The 20,847-nt window shown below is 50.7% G+C and overlaps 1 protein-coding gene, 1 long non-coding RNA gene and 1 pseudogene across 7 annotated transcripts in view; 2 read left to right on the forward strand and 1 right to left on the reverse strand.

The window, feature by feature from the left end:
- Positions 1 to 564: 564 nt before the first annotated feature.
- LOC102434088 lies at positions 565 to 2,232 on the forward strand (annotated as a pseudogene).
- A 2,577-nt stretch (positions 2,233 to 4,809) lies between these two features.
- On the reverse strand, positions 4,810 to 9,021 carry LOC106697826. The gene is made up of 3 exons (XR_001349077.2): positions 8,872 to 9,021; positions 8,626 to 8,699; positions 4,810 to 4,962 (listed from the first exon to the last, which is right to left on the reverse strand). It is a non-coding gene; the product is annotated as an uncharacterized LOC106697826 (long non-coding RNA).
- Positions 7,767 to 20,847, forward strand: part of TNK2 (tyrosine kinase non receptor 2) — a 29,241-nt gene continuing 16,160 nt past the window's right edge. For 2 of the 6 annotated variants that reach the window (XM_023757314.1, XM_023757318.1), the window contains exons 1-4: positions 7,767 to 7,905; positions 17,049 to 17,229; positions 18,247 to 18,317; positions 20,208 to 20,429. In XM_023757314.1, the coding sequence (XP_023613082.1) occupies positions 7,828 to 7,905; positions 17,049 to 17,229; positions 18,247 to 18,317; positions 20,208 to 20,429 (552 nt within the window). In that variant the 5' untranslated portion in view covers positions 7,767 to 7,827. Of the gene's footprint in view, positions 7,906 to 12,097; positions 12,456 to 17,048; positions 17,230 to 18,246; positions 18,318 to 20,207; positions 20,430 to 20,847 lie in introns of those variants that run through there. The other 4 variants (XM_014459228.2, XM_023757315.1, XM_023757317.1 and 1 more) reach the window with 3 other exon arrangements.

Consider the following 20,847-nt stretch of genomic DNA (forward strand, 5'->3'; position numbering starts at 1 on the left):
CCATCTTCAGCCTGGAAGGACATCCGGAAGGACGTCCAGTCTAATTTGCATATTATGCTTTTATTATTATAGATATACATAACAAAATTTACTATTTTAACCATTTCTAAGTGTACAGTTCAGTATTGTTAGGTAAATTCATATTGTTGTACAAACATCACCATCCATCTTCTTAATATTTTTCATCTTGTAAAACTGAAACTCTGTACCTATTAAACACTGACTCTCCCCCTGGCTGTTATGGCTCAGTGGTTGAGCATCGACCCACGAACCAAGAGGTCGCTGGTTTGATTCCTAGTCAGGGCACATGCCCGGGGTTTCAGGCTCATTCCCGAGTATGGAATGTGCAGGAGGCAGCTGATTGATGTTTCTCTTCTCTTGCATTCATGTTTCTATCTCTCCCTCTCCCTTCCTCTCTCTCAAACAAACACACCCCAAAACAGTGACTCTTTATTCAGTATTTAACCTTTTTTCACTTACCATAATGTATTCAAGGTTCATCTATGTTGTAGCATGTGTCAGAATTTCCTTCTTTTTTAAGGTTGAATAATAATCTATTATATGAATATTCTATATTTTGTTGATTCATTCATAGATGGTTGCTTCTTAACTTTTGGTTGTCAGTAATGCTGCTATAAGATGGTGTTACTTTTTAAATTTTGGTTTCCAATTGTTTGTTGCTAGTATAAATGAATACAATTGATTTTTGTATATTGATATTGAATCCTGCCAGCTTGCTAACCTGACTTATTCTAGTAGCTTTTTTGTTGCTTCCATTGGATTTTATATATAGACTGTGATGTCATCTGCTAATAAAGACAGTTTTACTTCTTCCTTTGTAATCTTTATGCCTAATTATATCCTCTAGTATAATGTTGAATAGAACATTAGATTTCCTGGTCCTGATCTTCAGGGAAAAGCATTCAGTCTTTCCCAATTACTCATGATGTCAGCTGTCGGTTTTTCATTGACCTTGATCAGGTGAAGGAGCTCACTTCTATTCCTGAGATTTTTTAATAGGAATGGATGTTGGATTTTGTCAAAAGCTTTTTTGTGTGTTTATCAAAATGATCTATTTTAGGTTTCTAAAATGTTGAATTACATTGATAGATTTTTAAATGTTATAACAACCTTACATTCCTGAGACAAACTCCACTTGGTCGCGATGTGTTATTTTTTATATATATTGTTGAATTCTGTTTGCTAAGTACGTATTTGTTAAGAATTTTTGCATCTATGTTTATGAGGGTAGTTTTTTTGTAATGTCTACAGGATTTATAATATACATCTTTAAGTTATTATAGTCTGCCTCCAAGTGATATTAGTAGTATATTTTTATTTCTCTCCTTTCTTTGTGCTGTTATTGTTAAAAATTATACATGTTATAAACACCATACTACATTGATATTATTTTTGTTTGAACAGTTAATTTATCTTTTAAAGTAATTAAACAATAAGAAAGATATCTTAACTATTTACCCATGTAGTTGCTTTTCCAATGCTGCTCATTTCTTTGCAGAGATCCATATTTCTATATGGTATTATTTTCCTTTATCTGAAGGACCTTAACATTTACTGTAGTGTAGGTTTGTCTGCTGATGCTGAGTTCTTTCAGCTTTTATATGTTTAAAAAGTTTATTTAGCCTTTATTTTAAAAACATATTTTGACTTTCTGATCTGCCATCTGCGGTGGAATCAAGGCCAAGATGCAGATTTTCATGAAAACCCTTATGGGGAAGAACATCACTCTCGAGGTAGAATCCTTGGACACAGTAAAAAAGGTAAAGGCCGAGATCCAGAATAAGGAAGGAATTCCTCCTGATCAGCAAAGACTGATCTTTGCTGGCAAGCAACTGGAAGATGGATATTTTTTGTCTGACTACAACATTCCAAAGGAGTCCACTCTTCATCTTGTGTTGAAACTTCGTAGTCGTGCTAAGACAAGGAAGAGGAAGTCTTAAACACCACTCCCCAGAAGAATGAACATAAGAGAAAAAAGGTCAAGCTGGCTGTCCTGAAGTACTACCAAGTGGATGAGAATGGCAAAATCAGTTGCCTTCGTTGGGAGTGCTGTTTAGATGAATGCTGGAGTTTTTATGGCCAGCCACTTTGACAGACATTGTGGCAAATGTTGTCTGAACTATTGCTTCAACAAACCAGAAGTCAAGTAATTGTATATGGGTTAATAAAAGACATGAACTAACAACAACAAAAAATTTCCATTGAAATAGAATTCTGGTTAATTTTTTCTTTCAGTACTTTAATGATGTTGTACCATTGTTTTCTCATTTCTATTGTTTCTGCAAGAAATGTGCTGTCATCTTTTTCTTTCTCTCTTTTTTTAAAAATATATACTTTATTGATTTTTTACAGAGAGGAAGGGAGAGGGATAGAGAGTTAGAAACATCGATGAGAGAGAAACATCAATTAGCTGCCTTCTGCACACCTTCTACTGGGGATGTGCCCGCAACCAAGGTACATGCCCTTGGCCGGAATCGAACCTGGGACCCTTCAGTCCGCAGGCTGACGCTCTATCCACTGAGCCAAACTGGTTAGGGCTATCTTTCTTTCTCTTTATGCTACGTTTCTCCCTCGCCTTCCCAGCTACTTTTTAAGATTTTCACTTTATCACTGATTTTGAGCAGTTTGATTATATGTGTTTGTGTAGTTTCCTTCATGTGCCTTGTACTTGGAGTTCACTGAACTTCTTGAGTCTGAGGGCTTAGTTTTCATCAAATTTGGAAAATTTCAGCCATAAGTCCTTCAAATATTTTTTCTGTTCCCAATTTTCTCTCTTCTTTCTTTAAGAACTCTAATTATATATATGTTAGGCCACTTGAAATTGTCCCACTGTCCATGGATGCTTTGTTCATTTAAAAAGGAATCTCTTTTTTCCTCTCTGTTTCATTTTGGAATTTCTAGTACTGTGTCTTCAAGTTTTTCTTCTGCAGTGTCTAATCTGCCTCTGATTCCATTCAGTTTATATTTTCATCTCATAATGTGTAGTTCTTATTCTAGAAGTTCAATTATAGTCTTTTTTAAAATATGGTTATAATAATTGTTTTAATGTCTTTGTCTACTAATTCTAATGCGTGTCAGTTTTGGGTTGGTTTTGATTGATTGCCTTTTTTCCTTATTATGGATTATAGGTTTTTGTATGCCTAGTAATTTTTTATTGGTTGCCAGACGGTGTGAATGTTCTTGTTGATTGCTGTGTATTAAATATTCTTGAGCTTTGTTCAGGGATATAGTTAAGTGACTTGGAAATAGTGTGATCCTCTTGGGTCTTGTTTTTAAGATTTGTTAAGTGGGACCAGAGCTGTGCTCAGTCTAGGGCTAATAATTCCCCACTGCTGAGGCAAGACCCATTTGTATATTTTACTCAATGCCTAGCTTTTCCAACCTGTTAGGAATAGGCACTTTTCCCAGACTTGTGTGTACCAGGCACTGTTACTTCTATCCTTTTGAGTGTTTTTCCTCCCAGCCTTGGGTAGTTTCTGCACATTCATGTGGTGATCAGAACTCAGCTGAATATTTGAGGGGGCCCTTCAGAGACCTTTATGGTGCCCTCTCTTTTCTGATAATCTGTTCTGTGAACTCTGGCCGCATGAGTATCCCCACACTCAGCTCCATCTCCACAACTAAGGGAGTCTTTTGGAGTCTGACTGGTTCCCTTCCCTGGGCTGTAGTTTGGAAACCCAACTGTAGGGCTGAGGTCCTTTGTTTCCTGTCTCATGGGTATCACTGTCTTTTGTTTCCTGAGATCTGATATCTTTAAAACCATTTTGTATATTTTATCTATTTTTCTGTTATTGTTATTTCAGTCAGGAAATTAAATCTGATCTCTATTATTCCATCTTGGTCCAAGATGAGGATTTGACTTTAATTCCCTCATTCCCACCTTTCCACCTTTTAATGCTTCCCATCTTTCAGTCCATCCACTCTAGGTATATCTCATTTTTTTTTCCTTCACTCTACTGTCCGAGTTTACATTGTTATGGTATAATAAACTATGATGACTTTTCCTTTCCTGCACCACTTTTTGCTCTCCCTGGAGTTGGTTCTTCTGTTTGCTTAGTTTTCTATGTATCTTTCAATGAGTCGAACTCTCCAGTCACTGTCTAAATTTATCAAGATGTTACTTTCCATTCGGTATTCTATCAGATCCATCTTTCTGAAGAGGTTTCAGGGCCTTGTGTCCTGGAGCAGCATGGACTGGTAGCTTTCTATCATGATGCTTAGCTGTCCTCTTGGGATCTCTCTCCAGCATCCTGGGCATTTCCTTCCCAGCTCTTCTGTGTTGGGATCTTCTGTTTCCTGTATCTTGTGTCTTCTCCTTTGTTGGTATACTCTGTAGTTTTGGTAGAACACATCCTCTCAATTGTCACAGGCCCATCTGCTTTCCAGCTTCCAAAGTTTTGTTGTGGGTTGTCTCTACTGTTCTTATCCTTGGGGACTTCTGCCATTCAAAAATTTCTCCTTTTTAAATTGTAATATTGGTAGAGTTTTGGGAAGGAGTGAAATTATGTGCATGTTTGCAATCTACAGTCTTCTCTACAGTGGTTCTCAACCTTCTGGCCCTTTAAGTACAGTTCCTCATGTTGTGACCCAACCATAAAATTATTTTCGTTGCTCCTTCATAACTGTAATGTTGCTACTGTTATGAATCGTAATGTAAATATCTGATATGCAGGATGGTCTTAGGCGACCCCTGTGAAAGGGTTGTTCGACCGCCAAAGGGGTCGCGACCCACAGGTTGAGAACCGCTGTCTTTATCCCCTCTTTAACCTTAGAGAATCCATGAATTCATTCAGTATCTAGCATACATTTAATGAATAAGACCCCGGCTCTATCCACCATGGGCCTGCATCCTTGAACCAAGCAATGTAGTGTACAGAATTCTGGCTTCATTTCTTACTTTCTGGGTGATCATGGCCACCTCTTCAGAGCTAGTTTTCTTATCTGTAAAATGGGAATAATGTAGTAAGGGGTGGGGGTTTAAATCGGCCAATGGAAATAAAGCTTTTAGTAAAGAACCTGCACATAACCTGGGTTTTCTTGAGAGCCCAGACTGTGACTTCTCCTTTATAGTCCCCCAAAATCCTAGCCCAAGGTGAAAAACATAGTAGGTATATGAGTGACTGAGGAGGGGTGTAGGGTGAGCTGTTTGGCCTGGTCTCTCCTTTCAGCAGTTGTACCTCCTGAGGAACCTGAAAGCCAAGGGCCTCAGCGGGTATGAGAACACTGGGTTCTTCTTATCTCTGCCTTTCCTCTGTGTGCTGTCTCCTAATGAGTCAGGGTCTCCTCTCTGGGCCCCTGGCCTTTGCTAGTCCCTGATCTTGGCAGGGCTGCTCCTCCTCCATGGTCAGAAGAAAATTACCATCACTCTGAATTGTTGGCCTCCCCCAGCTCCTGGAGATTCATTCCCTATGACAGGTTCTTAAGTGCCTTGGACCAGGCAAGTCCCTTCCAACTTAGGGTCTTGGTTTCTCTATTGCTAAAATGGGTGGGCAGGATATGGTGGGACTTATGGTATCTTAAATGTCTTGAAGTCCCTGACATCTCTCTCCCAGGTTCAGACCCTTCGTCTCCTGGGCCCGGCAGCCTGCTCTGCACTGGATGTACCTAGCTCCTGGGGTTCTGCTGTAACATGGGGATGAGCAGTCCCCCTCGCAGAGTAAATGGTTTACAATACACAGCTCTGGCTTTCCCCACCCCACCTCCAGAGCCCAACAATAGGCCACTTCAGCTCTAGGCTCTCCCCAGGGGTGGGGGTGGGGTGAGGCCTGGGCCAGAATGCGAGTGACTAGCTGGGCGTCCTCTGCCCAGCCCTGGAAGAGCTCTGGGAGTGCCGGGCTGCTGGAACTACATCCTTCCCTTGCTCTGAGACACTGCCGGGCCTTGGTGCCATGCTGGTGTCTGGGCCAGAGGATTGGCATGGTGTGCAGAAGACCCAGGCAGCTGCAGGAATTTACCCGGTCACTTGAGTGGTGTTTGTGTTGGGGGGAGAGGAGTGCTTCAGGAATGCATTAGGGCTCTCAGTGTCCTGTCTCGGAGCGTCAGGATTGGCACGCCAGTCTCTAGCTGGTGGAGCATGAAACAGTTACAAAATACTTTCAAGGCCAAGTTGGTACATGCGGGGAGGTGTTGAATTCAGTGTTGGTCTGTGTCATGATGTTTAGTCAGATCCTTTCCTCTCTGGAGATCCTTACACCTCTTTCTCCATTGTGGTCTAAGGAGATGAGGCACAGGAGGGCCCCTCTGTCGGATGGATGTATCTGCCTCTGCTTCTGTGCCCTGCCTTTCCTCCCTGTCACCCCCCTTTCCCCTTCAGGTCCCCCCACCCCCTTTCTCTCTTTCCCCCTCTCCTCCCTGTCCCTTTCTCTCTCTCCTCCATTGAGAAGGCCTTTCTGAGAAGACTCCCCTTCTGCCTGAGTGACCGGCCATGTTGTCCCTGGGGCTGAAGTGGCTTTGTGGGAGCAAAGTAGCTTAGTGGGCCTGGGACAGGAGGGGCTGTAATGAGTTTGGCAGCCCCTCTTTCCATGAAGGTGCTTGCTTTACTGGATTTGAAAACATGGAGACATTTGAAGGGAAATGGTAAGAGATGGAGTTGGACAAATAGACAAGGAGTGGATCCTGAAGGGCCTTGTATTTGGTTCAATGAGGAGCTACAGAAGGCTTTAAGCAGGGAAGGGACTTCAGATCTGTGCTCAGATGACAATAGTAACAATAGGCAACTGTGTGCCAGGTGCTGTGCTAAGTATGCCATTCATGATCTCATTGAATCTACACTCTATAAAGGAGGTATTATTTATCCCCATTTTACAGATGAGGAAATTGAGGCTTAGAGGTTAAGTCATTTGCCCAAAAGTTGCCCAACTAGAAAGTGACAGAGCCAGGATTTCAGCCCAGGCCTGCCTGCATTTTGATCCCAGTGGTATTGATGGGAGGAATCATAAAGAGGCAGAAACAACAAGATTTTGTGGCCTGCCTAGGGAAGGTAGGATGGCTGTCGGGGGGGGGGGGGGGGGGGCAGGGGTGAGGTTTCTAGCTTGGGTGGCTGGTGTTGGCTTGTGATTTTCAATCAGGATACAGGGGCACCCATGAGCTAGGTTTAAATGGTTCATGATGAGCTCAGAATTAGTGGTACCTACCTATGCGTCCTCCTGGTGGGGCTGTCCTGTAATGTGTAGAAATGTGGGTCTAGAGCAGCGGTTCTCAACCTGTGGGTCGCCGACCCTTTGGGGGTTGAACAACCCTTTCACAGGGGTCGCCTAAGACCATCGGAAAACACATATATAATTACATATTGTTTTGTGATTAATCACTATGTTTAGTTATGTTCAATTTGTAACAATGAAATTGGGGGTCACCACAACATGAGGAACTGCATTAGGAAGGTTGAGAACCACTGGTCTAGGGCTTCAGGAACTCGGGAACAGAGACAGATAGCTCATGGTGGTAATCAGAGTTCTAGGAGGAGAGGTGACGACCCACGGACAGAACATCCATTGAGAAGGGAGAGTGCAAAAGTCTTAGGAAACACCAACAGTTAACGAGAAGGGCGAAGAGGCTTTAGGGCTGGACTCAGGGCCTGTGGGCCCAGCGCTGCTGCCAAGTATGCCTCAGCCTTGCCAGTCCTCAGGATCTCAGATGCCAAGCTCCCCTGGGAGGGAGTGGGCCGCTGTGTCCTGGAGATGGAGAGGGTGTGAACAGCCATGGTATGTATCTGAATCATCCCCTTCTCTCCTGTGGCCCCTGGCCAGCCTCCTCCTCAAACCAGTATGATGTCAGACCTGGGCTGACCTGAAGGTGTGGGGCTGCCTAATGCATTCCCTCTGGGATGAGGACCTGAGGGGAACCAGCCTGGCCTGGATCCAGAAGCTTGGGTCCTGCTCACAGAGGGTGAGTTGAAGCTGCCTGGGCTTGGTGGGACTGACATGTAAAGCAAGATAATCCTCTGGCTGAGAGAGGAGCTACCAGCATTACCCAATATGTTGTTTTTCCTCTAGGGCTTGGAGAAGAGGGAGGGCAGAGGTGGCAGAGGGCTGGCTTGGAGGTGGGACTGGCATATATTCCCGAGAATACGGTAGATTGTTTTGGAAAAATCCTCTTGGCCGGAAATTACATGTCACGTCTGCTCCTCAGTATGGATTTGTCACTTCACTGATGCTGTTGGAGAGGCTGGGGGAGGGGGGTGAACAGCAGATTCCGGGCTACTCCCGCTCCCTTTTAGAGATATGGGGGCAAGTTACAGACCAGAGAGGTGTGCGCGTGGGCGGGATTCCCCAAATCCTAGAGGCAGGTTGGATCTGTGGTATCTTTATAACAAGACGGCAGGGGGCTTATAGGGGAGGAGGAAGGGAGAGAAAAGCTGGAAGGAGGAATGGTTTGGATCAGACCCTTCACCCAACCAGGAGAAGAAAGAACGGGCCTGGCATTTTCAGCCTCTTTCTCCACAGCCATCTGACTCGGGGTTCTTGCAGCTACCCCCAAAACTAGTTTCTGTCGTAGCTGCAGTAAGACGCAGAGGAGCTTCTGCCTCGCATAAACCGCTGCCTGGCAGGGGCATACTTAGGGTTGCGACCGAGCTTGTGAGGAGGGGGAGCCTTATGGAAAACTCACCTAGTGCCTGCCTGGGATCTCGCCTCACTCTTGAGGTTGAGTGTGTGGCCGGGTGTCTCAGCATCTCTCTCCTCCTAAAAGGGGTGAAGTTCCCTGAGCTCAGCCGTAAATACCTGTTACTGTGGAGTCAGTGGATGCTTCAGATGCCAGCAAAATGAGAGGGTGTGCGTTCGCCTCGAAGCCCTGGTGGCTGGCGGGGAGGAGGAGCCTCTGCAGTGAGGCTTCCTCTGCCAGCTGTGGCCTCACCTGGATGCTGGGTGACAGTTCGTGGTGGGCAGGTATAGGGGCAGCTCCTCGGGCAGGCAGTGTGGGCACGCGGGGCGCTCTTCGGAGGCCGGAGAGGTCAGCCCCAGCGCTCTGCCCTGCCCTCCCGCGCGCACAGCCCGGGCTATCTGGGGGAGGGGGCGGGAGGGAAAGGTCAAGGCCCGGCTACGAAGAGGCGTAGGGTGGTGGGGGCTGGGGCGGTGCCGGAGGAGGCGTGGCTCCCACCGCGCTGGGCCGGGCAGGTTTGCGGCTGGAAGAGAAGGTGGAGCGGAGTGAAGAGGAGCCGCCGGGAGCCGGCAGGTGGGCTCATTCCTGGAGCTCAGTGGAAGCTACGCTGGTGGAGGGATAGGCTTCAGGCCCCATGTCTAGAGGGAGGGGTCCCAGGTTGGTTCAGGACAGGGGCTGCTTCTCTTCTGTATGCTTCTTGGATGGACCCCCCCCCCCATCATGGAATATGGGGACCCTTGAATCCCCAGAGCCAAGCTGGTGGCTGTGGAGCTTTGGGATCCCGGAGACCAAGGGGCCCAGGGGAGCCATGGGTCTGGGGATCAGGCTGTGGCCCTGCGGAGAGGCAGCGGCTGGTTGGTGCAGACAGGACAGGATTGGGGGAGGGGCCTGCCGCGGTCGGAGCCGGAGAGACAGCAACCGCGGGGGCTCTTGCCAGCGGGTGGGGGGTGGAAAGGAGGCCGTGGGGTGCGTGCGGGGTGGGGGCCAGGACCAGAGCTCCCCCGGCCGATGTGCTTTAGCGGCCCTGCCCTTCTCCTAGACTCCAGACTAGAGGATGCTCAGGCCCGGCCCCGCAGGACGCAGGGCAGTGACGCCGCCGGTGCCGCTGGCGGGGCGGGGGCTGCGGGAGGGCGCTGCTCCCCTCCTGGCCTTAACGCGGGCAGTTTGGGTTCCATGGGGGAGAGATCTGCATATCAGCGCCTGCCTGGGGGCTCGGAGGCCCTGCAGGTAATGGGGGAAGCCTGGGGGACAGTCAGGTGCCCGGGCCCTTGCCCCATCATCTGATGGTGAGCGGAGGGCCCGGCCCTGCGCACTGCAGCCAGGAGTGAGGGGTGTCTACGCTCCCGGGAGGCTGGGTGAAGCATTGGTGTTGCTGTGGGGAGTTGCGGGGCGGGGTGAGTCAGTGGTGATGAATTACTGGTGCTGGCATTGGCCTCAGTGTCTCTGGGTCCCAATTCCGCTGGCCTCTGGGCTTGCTTTTGGGTTTAGTCATTTCCGGGCACTGCATCCCTGTTTCCTGGACATTCCCGTGGACAGTCCGTTCAAATATGCGTATCAAGCCAAACGTCCCCGTTTGCTTTAGAAAGTAAGGTCACCATCCATATTTATGGGACCACTGCTCCTTCTCCTTGGAGATCCAGCATTTTCTCTCTTGGCCGGCAGAGGGCAATAGCTGACAGGACAAAGGTGGGCCAGAAGGTGGGAGCTGTTTTCCAGGACTGGGAGCAAGGGGTCCCAGACCTGGCCTGAGCTCAGACCCCTGACCATGCTTTTCTTTTCTTACAGCGTCTCACAGCTGGATTGCCGAGCAAGCTGCTGAGGCTTGTTCTTACCTTGTGTCCGAGGGAGAGTCAGGCACGGGGTTCTGGTGCATTTGGGGCACATCTTTCAGGGGGTGCCTAGGGTTTTTCATCTGGCCACTGTCACCCAGCAGCCCCGCCTGGGAGCCGAGGGAGTAATCCTGCTTCCATTGTCTCCCGGGATCAGGTCCCTGGCCTCCTTCAGAGTGGTGCTGGTGGGAGGTAGGCCGTGGGCGTTCCTTTCTGAACTGTGGACATTTCCTCCCAGGGTTTGGGGAAGAGTCCGCTCCAGTGTGACCTCTGCCTGGTCTGGTCCATTATCTGTGACCCCGGCCTCAGACGGGGGATTCACTGGGACAGAGGGGAGGCTGCGCCTGGCTGGCTCCACAAGCTTTGGGGTGGATGACAGGGGGATGGGGAAGAAGGACTGATTGCTGGAGTGTGTTCACCCCCCCCCCAAATCAGGGCTCAGGCCAGGAAATGGCTGTCCCTTTGGGTACCTCCTCTCCAAACACTGAGAGAGGCCTTGGAAAGAGAGCCTGGGATGCTGACTCCCCCAAACTCTCACCCCAGCTGCCTGCTCCACTAGCCAGCTGGGGCTCTCAGTGCTGGTCGCCAGCTGGATCGGGACAAGAGAGCAGTGTGAAAGAAACAGGGGCTCCCTGGGCATGGTGGGGGGTGGGGTGGGGGTGCTGAGGGAGCCGGCGAGGACTTCCTGCAGCTGTCAGGTGTGTCTGGGGGCTGTGGTGAGGGGGGTGTAAGAGCAGCTGGCTCTCTTGAGGAGGGGCAGAGGGATCATTTGTCAGCTCCAGGAACATGGGGGGCCCATGGGGGCTTGATGGAGTGTCTCTAGTTCCCTTTAGCTGGGGCTGTTGTCTGTGTGTATGGGTGCTATACAAGACACATCATACAGCCTTGAATGCTACAGCTTGGGGTGGGGGGAATCCCAGCCCGGTCTAGGAGCATGTTTGTTTGTTTTGAGGGGGCTTTGGATCTTGGCCAGCTGGTCTGGGGAGGAGGTACCCTGGGTGTTGTGGGCAGCAGACAAGGCAACCCCAGGGGAGGAGGTGGAGATTCCTTACCCCCTCCACCCCCTCTCGATCTTGGCTGGACTGCCCCGCTCTGGCAGGCTGCCGGCCTCCTATTTCCGTCGGGCACCAGGGTAACAGGGCCACATTAGGGCCTGAGCCAGGAGACGCCCAGCCAAGGCTGGGACTGGGAGATGGGGGAGGGTCTCCGAAGGGTCTGCCTGCAGGATCCAGGGATGACTCTGGGGTCCTAGCCCCTCACTCAGGCTATGTACCAGCTCCCAGGCCCCAGATAAGCCCATATGGGAGCCTGCAACCATTCTCTGTACATTGCTGCTTGATTCACATAGCCCCCACCCTAAAATCCCAGGAGTTGTCTGCAACTATGGGGGCTGGGGTGGAAGCCAGAGACAGGGGGCCTTGTGTATGGGGAGGCAGGGGGGCCAGTGCGGGTGGCTGGAAGGAAGAGTCCCCCCATTCCCGCCGCCTTCTTGGCAGTGATTCAGAAAGGTCCTTTTTCAGCCAGTGTCAGAGCTGCTCAGCTGGGGAGGGAGGGAGGAGGGAGGGAGGGAGAGAGGGAGGGCAGTCGGGAGGGGGAGCCAGGGAGTAGGGCTGGAGCTGTGACCACTGCTCTGGAGAGAAGACAGAGAAACAGGACAGAGAGGACTCAGGCTGCAGGCAGTCCAGAGAAGAGCCAACCTGCTCCCTGGCAGACTAGCCAGCTGTGGAAATAGCTGTGCAGCAGAGAAGGGGACCTACCCTCTTCTTCTGCCCTACATCCCAACCCTGGTGTGGGATTTTGGGGGCTCCTAGGGCAGACCTCTGGCCAGCTTCCCTTCTGGGCAGGACCTGAAATTTAGAAGCTGAGGTCCCTGCTCCCCCACTTCTCAAGCCAAAGTCCAAGGGACCCAGTCAGGGGTCCAGCTCCGTGGAGATGCCAGCAGCTCGTCGGTTCCCTGGCCTAGAGCTCTCCTTTCCTCTCCTGGCCAGGCTGCGGCGAAGACTATACACAGTGAGTGGGGGGCTGGGGCCAGGCGGACTGGCTGGAGACTGGATCAGCTCCTCAGAGCCAGCACTTCACTGAGGGGCAGAGAGCAGGACTGGGAAAGGCGGAGGGACCCCTTTAGTGAGGGACCCCCCGGGGGGGTCTGGGCTGAGTGGCTTCTCCCCTCTGGTGCTGCATTCTTGTTGGCGAGTGTTAGAAGGGTGTACTTGGGAAATGTGCATGCCGCCTCGAGAGCTACACGTGTCAGACATAGGTGTGCGGGCTCTGGGTGCGCTGGGGCCCAGGCACATGGGGGACAGCTGCAGCTGTGCTCTGAGCGTCACAAAGAAACTTGGGCTGGAGGGGCAGGTAGGGGTGAGGGGGGGACTTGTCCAGGGTCATCCTGGGCTTGGTGGTAGAGACAGGACTGGGAGCCTGCCTGCTATCTGCTCACTGGGATCCCAGTGTTCTCAGTCTTCCCACACACGGCCCTCTGTTGCCTGGGCTTGGGGAGCAGGGAGGAGAGTGTCCAGCTGAGTGGGGAGATTTGTCAGCTGGTATTTCAGGGGAGAGGAACAGGTTGGACTGTGCTCTTCAGGGGAGGGACCTCTGGGTCTTCCCTAGCCCTGAACACCAGAGCATGGCTTTGAGCTGTCCTCAGGAGTGGCTGCCTCCTGCCCCAGAGGAGGGTGGGCAGGGGGACCCTGGAGCCCTGGAGTTGGGGCACTGGGGAAGGAGAGGAGAGGACCTTCAGACCGCTTGCCCTGGTGGCAAGCCCCATCTGGAGGCTGAGCCATGTTGGGGAGGGGTTGTCCGTGAAAAAGCTGGCCCCGCCCCACCGGCCCGGCCACGGAGACTTTCCGAGGGCAGTGATGTCACAGTGCACCTTTGGGGTTTTCTTCTGGAAGGCAGTGGTGTCCCTCCCTCTTAAGCCCACACCCCTTGTTTATAACAGATGGTTTTCTGAGGATGAGTTAATACTGCTAAATGCTTGGCACTGTGCCCAGCATATAGTAATGTAGTTGAAGTGTTAGTTATTTTTATTGTTATTCTTAAAATTAATAGAAATATAACATGCTTACTGTGTATGCTACGTTCAGTCAGTCAACAAATGTAATGCCACCTGTACTATAAAAGAGAATTAAAAGTAATTACACCACTTCATGTATTCTGTGTCAGTGCACTCTGACAGAATGAAGTTGACGCTAAGACCTCCTGTAGCACCACCAGGAAGCACCATCTACAAGTGCTGACTGAGAGGGGTGTTTTGAAAGAGTAAGGATGGGTTGCCTTCAGTGACCATTTTTTTTTGAATAGTGACCAACTTTTGCTAAGTTCTGAACAAAGCAAAGGCCAGTTTTCCCTCAGTTAACACAGTACGCTAGTTCCATTCCAGAAAAATTCGGTATGTATCAAGACTGCAAAAATATTTTTTTGTTCAATGTAAAATGGAATTCGACTCTAGATTCAGATGATTACAAACAAATTTTTCACCTCCGTGAATGAAGTCGTATGGGATTTGGGACAGTGTGTGAAGCTCTCCTGTGCATTACAGGGTAACTCACATTCTTGTCTCCCCTAAAGACCACCAGTGGCCCCCCAACATTGTGACAACCAGAAACGTCCTCTAGGGGGCGGTCCAGCCTTTGTGAGAACCTTCTGGGTAAAGGGTTACGGCTTAAAGTTTGGAAACCCCCTGTGGCCCAGCCACCTTGGCAGGAGAGCCAACCAGGTTTTGAACTGAGGTCCTCTGGTTCCCATTTGTCACTCTCTGTACTGCCCTGAGCTGCCTGGGAAAGTCTGAACTCCTGGCATTGGGTTGGCAGCACCTCTGGGAACTGTGGGGGCAGGAGGCTCGTGCTGGGCCCAGGCTGTGAGCGCTCCGAGAGCCTGCTTTTCAGTGTGACCCGTGATGAGAGCTGAGGGACAAGGCAACCTCTGAGTTGGGGAGGATGGGGTCGCGGGCAGCTGACCTTTTGCCTTGCCCGTTTCCTCACTGTTAAATACCTCTGGGATTGAACATGGGCCAGGGGCTGGCCTGGCCAACCTCTCAGCTCTGAGGTGCCTTACTTGGACAGGGATGGGCTTGGTGTCTGGTGGGTCAGGTTGCTTAGTTTTGAGGGTGCCACTGGCCTCTTTCTCTGGGCCCAAGAAAGTGTAGATCAGAGGTCACTCACTGGTGGGGCTTTGGCTGATTGTGGCCTGCAAGCACGTGTTGTCTGGCCAACATAGAGTATGTCATGTGAGAGAGTGTGTGTGTGTGTGTGTGTGTTTCAAACTTGAATTAGTTGACATAGTTTAAAAAGTCAGGAGATACCTGGCCGGTTTGGCTCTGTGGATAGAGCGTCGGCCTGTGGACTGCAGGGTCCTGGGTTTGATTCCAGTCAAGGGCACATACCTCGGTTGCAGGCTTGATCCCTGGCCCTGGTTGAGGCGCATGCGGGAGGCAACCAATTGATGTGTTTCTCTCACATCGATGTTTCTCTCTCTCTGTCTCTCCTCCTTCCTTCTACTCTCTAAAAATCAATGGAAAATATCCTCTGGTGAGGATTAACAACAACAAAAAAGTCAGAGGAGAAAGATAATGTTAAGTGAAAACAAGAAACAGAAGGATGTAGGAACAGTATTTGTGTGTGTGTGTGTGTGTGTGTGTATATGTGGCGGGGGGACACAAACTCTGGAAGCCCTGGCTGGTTTGCTCAGTGGTTAGAGTGTTGGCCCTTGGACCGAAGGGTCGCAGATTCAATTACCATTCAAGGACACAGACCTGGGATGCAGGTTTGATCCCTGGCCCTGGTTGGGGCGGGTTGGGGTGTGAATGGGAGGCAACCAATGGATGTCTTTCTTTCTCTGTCTGTCTCTCCCACTTCCCTCCCTTCCACTCTCTAAAAAAATCAATGGAAAAAATATCCTTGGGTGAGGATTAAAAAATAAATAAAAAGCTTTAGAAGAAAGCTCCTCTTTAAAAAACAAAACAAAATCTGGAAAGATCTGCAAAGTTATTGATGGCATCTGGCTTTGGGGAGGGAAGCTAGGTGGCTGTGCAATAGAGGAGGGAATGAGACTTTATGGCTCCTTTGTGCCTTTTGAATATTTTACCATGTGCTTATATTACCTTTAAAAAAAAAATATGGCAAGACTAGAGACCTGATGCATGAAATTCGTGCAAGAGTAGGCCTTCCTTCCCCTGGCTGCCGGCACCAGCTTCCCTCTGGCATCTGGGACCCAGGCTTCCCTCTGGCCGCCGGCAGGCACCAGGGACACGGGCTTCCCTCGTAGCCCGACTTCGTCTGGAAGGACGTCAGGAAGGACATCCGGTCTAATTAGCATATTATGCTTTTATTATTATAGATTTCACATATAGATAGCTAGTATTTCTTGAAAAAATTGCAAATTTTGGTAACACTGGGCCTCACTCTGTTGTGATAGCCATTGACAGGAGCTGAGCAATGCTGCCTCTTTGAGCTGGATCTGAAAGCCCCCACTCCCTCCAGCCCTTGCCTGTCCCTCTGTCTCCCACTCGTTGTGGTCCCGGAGGCACTTGTGGGGAGGGCTTTGGGTTGGGGAGAGAGGCTCTGCTATATCAAACATTGGGAGGACTCATCTAGCCCTGAGTCCTTTCTGTGGGGTCCCTCAGGTCTGGAGAACCAACCCATGGAGGTGTCTCAAGGGACCCTGTAACCTCCAATTTTTTGAGTGAAACTTTATGATTAAGAATGTGTTATTTCCCCTGGAGACCAAATCATTTTCATCAAATTCTAAAGGGTTTGTGACCCCAAGAGAGTTTGAGCCGACAGGGAACCTGAGAACACAGAGGTTGATCTCAGGTCACCGAGCCACAGATTTTTTTTTTTAAAAATTTTTTAATTTATTGATTTCAGAGAGGAAGAGAGAGGGAGAGACAGATAGAAACATCAATGATGAGAGAGAATCATTGATTGGCTGCCTCCTGCACATCCCCTACTGGGGATTGAGCCTACTGGGCATGTGCCCTTGGCCGGAATCGAACCTGGGACCCTTTAGTCTGCAGCCAACACTCTATCCATGAGCCAAACCAGCTAGGGCCAGCCACAGATTTTGTGAGTAAGACCCTGACTCCAGCGCCTGGGCTGCATCCCAACTGTCCTAATTCTACCCTTGTTGCTGGCAAGAAAGGGGGCAGGTGGGTATCTGCTATTCTGTGCAGCTGTTTTGAGGAGCAAGAAGGTGATTTTAATCCATCCTGGAAGCAGCAGAGTAGGATGTGGATGAGCCCAGCACACTCGGGCAGGGTCCCCTTTTACCTCCCTGTATCCCTAGGTCCTGGATTCATTCTTTTTTTAAAACAACAACAATAATATTTTAAAAAATTATTTATTTTAACATATTTATTTCTTTTTTTATGGCTGTCTTTTAAAAAAATATATTTTTATTGATTTCAGAGAAGAAGGGAGAGAGAGAAACATCCATGATGACAATCATTGATTGGCTGCCGCCTGCACGCCCCACACTGGGGATCGAGCCTGCAATCCAGGCTTGTGCCCTGACAGGGAATCGAACCGTGTCCTCCTGGTTCATAGGTCGACCCTCAACCACTGAGCCACGTTGGCCGGGCCCTGATTCACTCTTTCTTCCCCACAGAGGCTGGGGAGCAGCAGCATGCAGCCAGAAGAGGGTACAGGCTGGCTGCTGGAGCTGCTGTCCGAGGTGCAGCTGCAACAGTACTTCCTGCGGCTCCGCGACGACCTCAATGTCACCCGCCTGTCCCACTTTGAGTATGTCAAGAATGAGGACCTGGAGAAGATTGGCATGGGCCGGCCTGGTAGGTGGGGACGTGGGCCTTGCTTGTCATTTCCCCACTGACCATTTGCCTCCTCTGTCCTCAGGATTGCCAAGCACATGGAGGAGCCCTCCCCCCTATATTGCATGGAGTGGCATAGCTGAGAACCCTCCCTGCCTGTCCAAGAGCCCCCGGTGGGGTGGAGGGGCCTCAGTAGATGCCGCACACAGTCAGTGCGTGAGGACAGTTTGCACTTGTAAAGGTGAATGGGACTTCGAGGAGTCTCACTTAAAGCTCTGGCTACTCAGAACTAACTACCGCCCTCTGGTTTGTTCAGACATTTGTAGGATGCATTTCTTCCACCTTCTCTTCCTTTATACCTGTACCTGTAGAATTGAGTCTGTCCTATTCGCCAGTTTGAACACCCAGGGTTCAGTATCCAGAGATTTGTGTGAAGAAGAGAAGATAAAAACCCTCAGATGGTTTGCTGATTTTCTCTTGATCTGTCTTTCTTTCTCTGTCTCTCTCACAGAGATCTGGTCAATCAGAATGTATTGATCCTAAAAGTAGTGGTTGCAGCATATAGAACTCATGGTGTTCCTTATAGGACATAGAAACTTATTTGTGCGTTCAACTTAAAGCAGCTCAATAAGTAATAGTGTGCTGAATTAGACATTGACTTCTGCTACTTTTGGCCTGGATAGTTGGTGTCTGATGCCAGTAAGATAATAAAATTTTATGGGAGAAAAACTCAAAATTGGGAAAATTCTATTACCTTGATTTCCATTGCTCTTGGAAATTGGGAACAGAGAACTACTGTTCAGTGTTGGTGGTTAAATACCTCCGTCCAGTTCAAGAACCACTGCCTAGAAATGGAATGCAGGATCATCTAATAATTGCAGCCCCTGGTTGGTTGGGATGGTTTGTTTCCTTGGTTTCATTGTGCTGGGCAGTATCTAGTGGTGGACTCACCACGGGAGACAGAGGGAGCCTGCAGTGGGCAGCAGCCTCTCGGGGGGCGTGAGCCTTAATAACATTGGGCTCCTGTCCCCCCTGCAGGCCAGCGGCGGCTGTGGGAGGCTGTGAAGAGGAGAAAGGCCATGTGCAAGCGCAAGTCCTGGATGAGCAAGGTAGGTGGACAAGGAGTGAGACGGGCGGGAGCAGCCTCGTGGGGCCCCACTCTGATGTCCGTCCTAGGAAACTCCCCCCATTCCTGGGCAGTATAATCTCACACTTTGTACAGACCTCCCTCCTCCAGGATCTTATCGGGCAGGGCACTTGTGGAGCTGCCTGGCTGAGTGTCTGTCTCCGCTAGAGACGGCACGTGAGTAGCCTGTGTACAGCCCTGGCTTCACATCCGCTCCCGCTCTGCGATGGTGCCGGGCCTGCAGCAGGCACTGGCTGACAAGTACACCGTAACTTGAGCCCTTGCTCTGTCTGAGTTTGGGGGCTGGTGTCAAGCCTGGGGTAGTGCGGACTGTCTGGACCCAGCACATCTTTGCATTGCTTCCCTCCTCCCCGCCCTCCTCAGTCTGTGGAGGGTTCCTCTGGTCATCTGGCCTTGCTGACAGCTTCTTTCCCTCTCCTTTGTCCTAATTTGGGTCTGTGGAGTGGTGAGTCCCTGGTCTGACTCAGTGGAGCTTTGCCCATTGTCTGGAAGACAATGCGGGAGGAAATGAAACAGCCAGGGCCTTCCCTCCCCACTTCTGGCCTCGGGGCTGGGGTGGGGGGCAGGCAGGGCAGCACAGTTGGACCGGATTGGACAGCAGAGATTTCCTGGCTGCGATCTGGCAAAGGGGCTGTCTCTTGGGATCCTGTGGCCTTTTCTGGGGACACTGTCCTGGTCCCTTGCCCAGGTTTTAGGGAAGAATGAGCATGTTGGGGCGGGTGAAGGCAGGAGGGAAAGGCTGTGCAATGTGCCAGGTTTCCGGGGTCTTGGATCTACCGCGGACTCGCAGGAGGTTCCCGGGCCGGTCATTGAACCTCTCCAGACTCGAGGCGTGAGGCTTGTCTTCGGTCGGACGGTGCTGCCACACTTGCCCGGCTCACCTCACCTCACCGGCTGTGTGCACGGTCCTGTCAGCTGAACATTGTTTGCAAGCGTCAGGGATTCCAGTTACTGGGAGGAAGGACAGAGCAGCAGCCAGAAGAGGCCCTCAGATTGGAGACTGTCCGTCCAGATAAGACTCTGCCAGCTTTGGGGGCAGGGGCCCGGCTGGGTAGGCTCTGCAGCCTGAAGCCAAGGCTTTGTAGGGGTGGCCAAATCCAACTGACAGGCCAGCCCTGACCCTCAGGGCCTCCTTCCTCCTGTCCCCTGACTTTTGTCCCCTTCCCTGTCCAGCTCAGGCTGCAGAGTTCTTTCTCGTCTCCCTTCTTTCTCAGCCCTCAGCTCTCGGCGGCCCTCCAGAAACCCAGCTGTCTTCCCAGGCCCTTCCCCAGCAAGGCCTTGCTTCATCTGCACCCCCCACACACTCACAGGCTAACCTCAGGCTCAAATTATCCTCTGCTCTGGCAGGAAGAAGGGCAGCCGGCTCCCCGGGGAGGGTGGAGACAGACAGCACCAAATGGGCAGCCCAGAGAAGGGGCCAAGGCTAAAAATGGACAGAGAGGTGTTTGTGGCAGGCCCCTTAGGCTCCTACCCATCTGCTCCGGTTAGGGCCTGGAGTCTCTTCTGGGGAGGGGGTGCAGAAAGGGATGGATGGGGGGAAGGTGGTGCCTAGCGTAGCTTTGGGCTGCCCCGGATCCCCCAGCTGGGTGTGGGGCCACAGTAGCCACAAGCTACATGCCTGTCAGTCCATTTCTGCCACACACACACCCGCCCTGAGGCCACACTGAAGCTCTGGGTTCCTGTCTTGGGGGTGTGGTCAGGAGGGGGCTTGGACCTCCAGCCAGGCTACCCCCCCCCCCCCCCCCCCCGGGAGTTTGGCAAAGCCAGGACCTATCTGGAGGCTACGTGAGGGCCCGCTGGGGCAGGACTGTGGCCTCAGGGTCCCATCTGGCCTCTGGCTGCCTTCAAACAGGTGTTCAGTGGAAAGCGGCTGGAGGCTGAGTTCCCCCCTCATCACTCTCAGAGCGCCTTCCCGAAGACCTCGCCTACCCCTGGTGGCCCCGCAGGGGAGGGGCCCCTGCAGAGCCTCACCTGCCTCATTGGGGAGAAGGACCTGCGTCTCTTCGAGAAGCTCGGAGACGGCTCCTTTGGCGTGGTGCGCAGGGGCGAGTGGGACGCCCCCTCGGGGAAGACGGTGAGCTGCCCAGGTCCTGTGGGGTGTAGCAAGGGGACAGGCCCCCAGGAGACCGGCAGAGCCCCACTCTGCCCTCAGAGTGGCTCTGTCCCCTCGCCTAGGATGTGAAGGGGGCTGGGGACAGGTTGCAGAGTTCTTGCCCTGGATTCTACTCTCAGGTTTAACTAGACACAGCTGTTTCTTTTTAAAATTATACAAATAACTTATTATAAAAGTTTGGAAACTGTTTTAAAAGTAAGGGGGAAATTGCTGTGCTTTCACTAATCAGGAAGCAGTTAGCATTTCTGCCCCCCCCCCCCCCCAGGTATTTTGTTGCATTTAGTTAAGATACAAATTTAAATATAACTTCTAAATTCTTGCCCTTTCTCTTGGTGTTTTATTTGAAATTTCCCCCCAGAGGCATCCATAGCATGTATAT

Source organism: Myotis lucifugus, unplaced genomic scaffold, assembly GCF_000147115.1.
Source record: "Myotis lucifugus unplaced genomic scaffold, Myoluc2.0 scaffold_105, whole genome shotgun sequence".
Classification (NCBI taxonomy): domain Eukaryota; kingdom Metazoa; phylum Chordata; class Mammalia; order Chiroptera; family Vespertilionidae; genus Myotis; species Myotis lucifugus.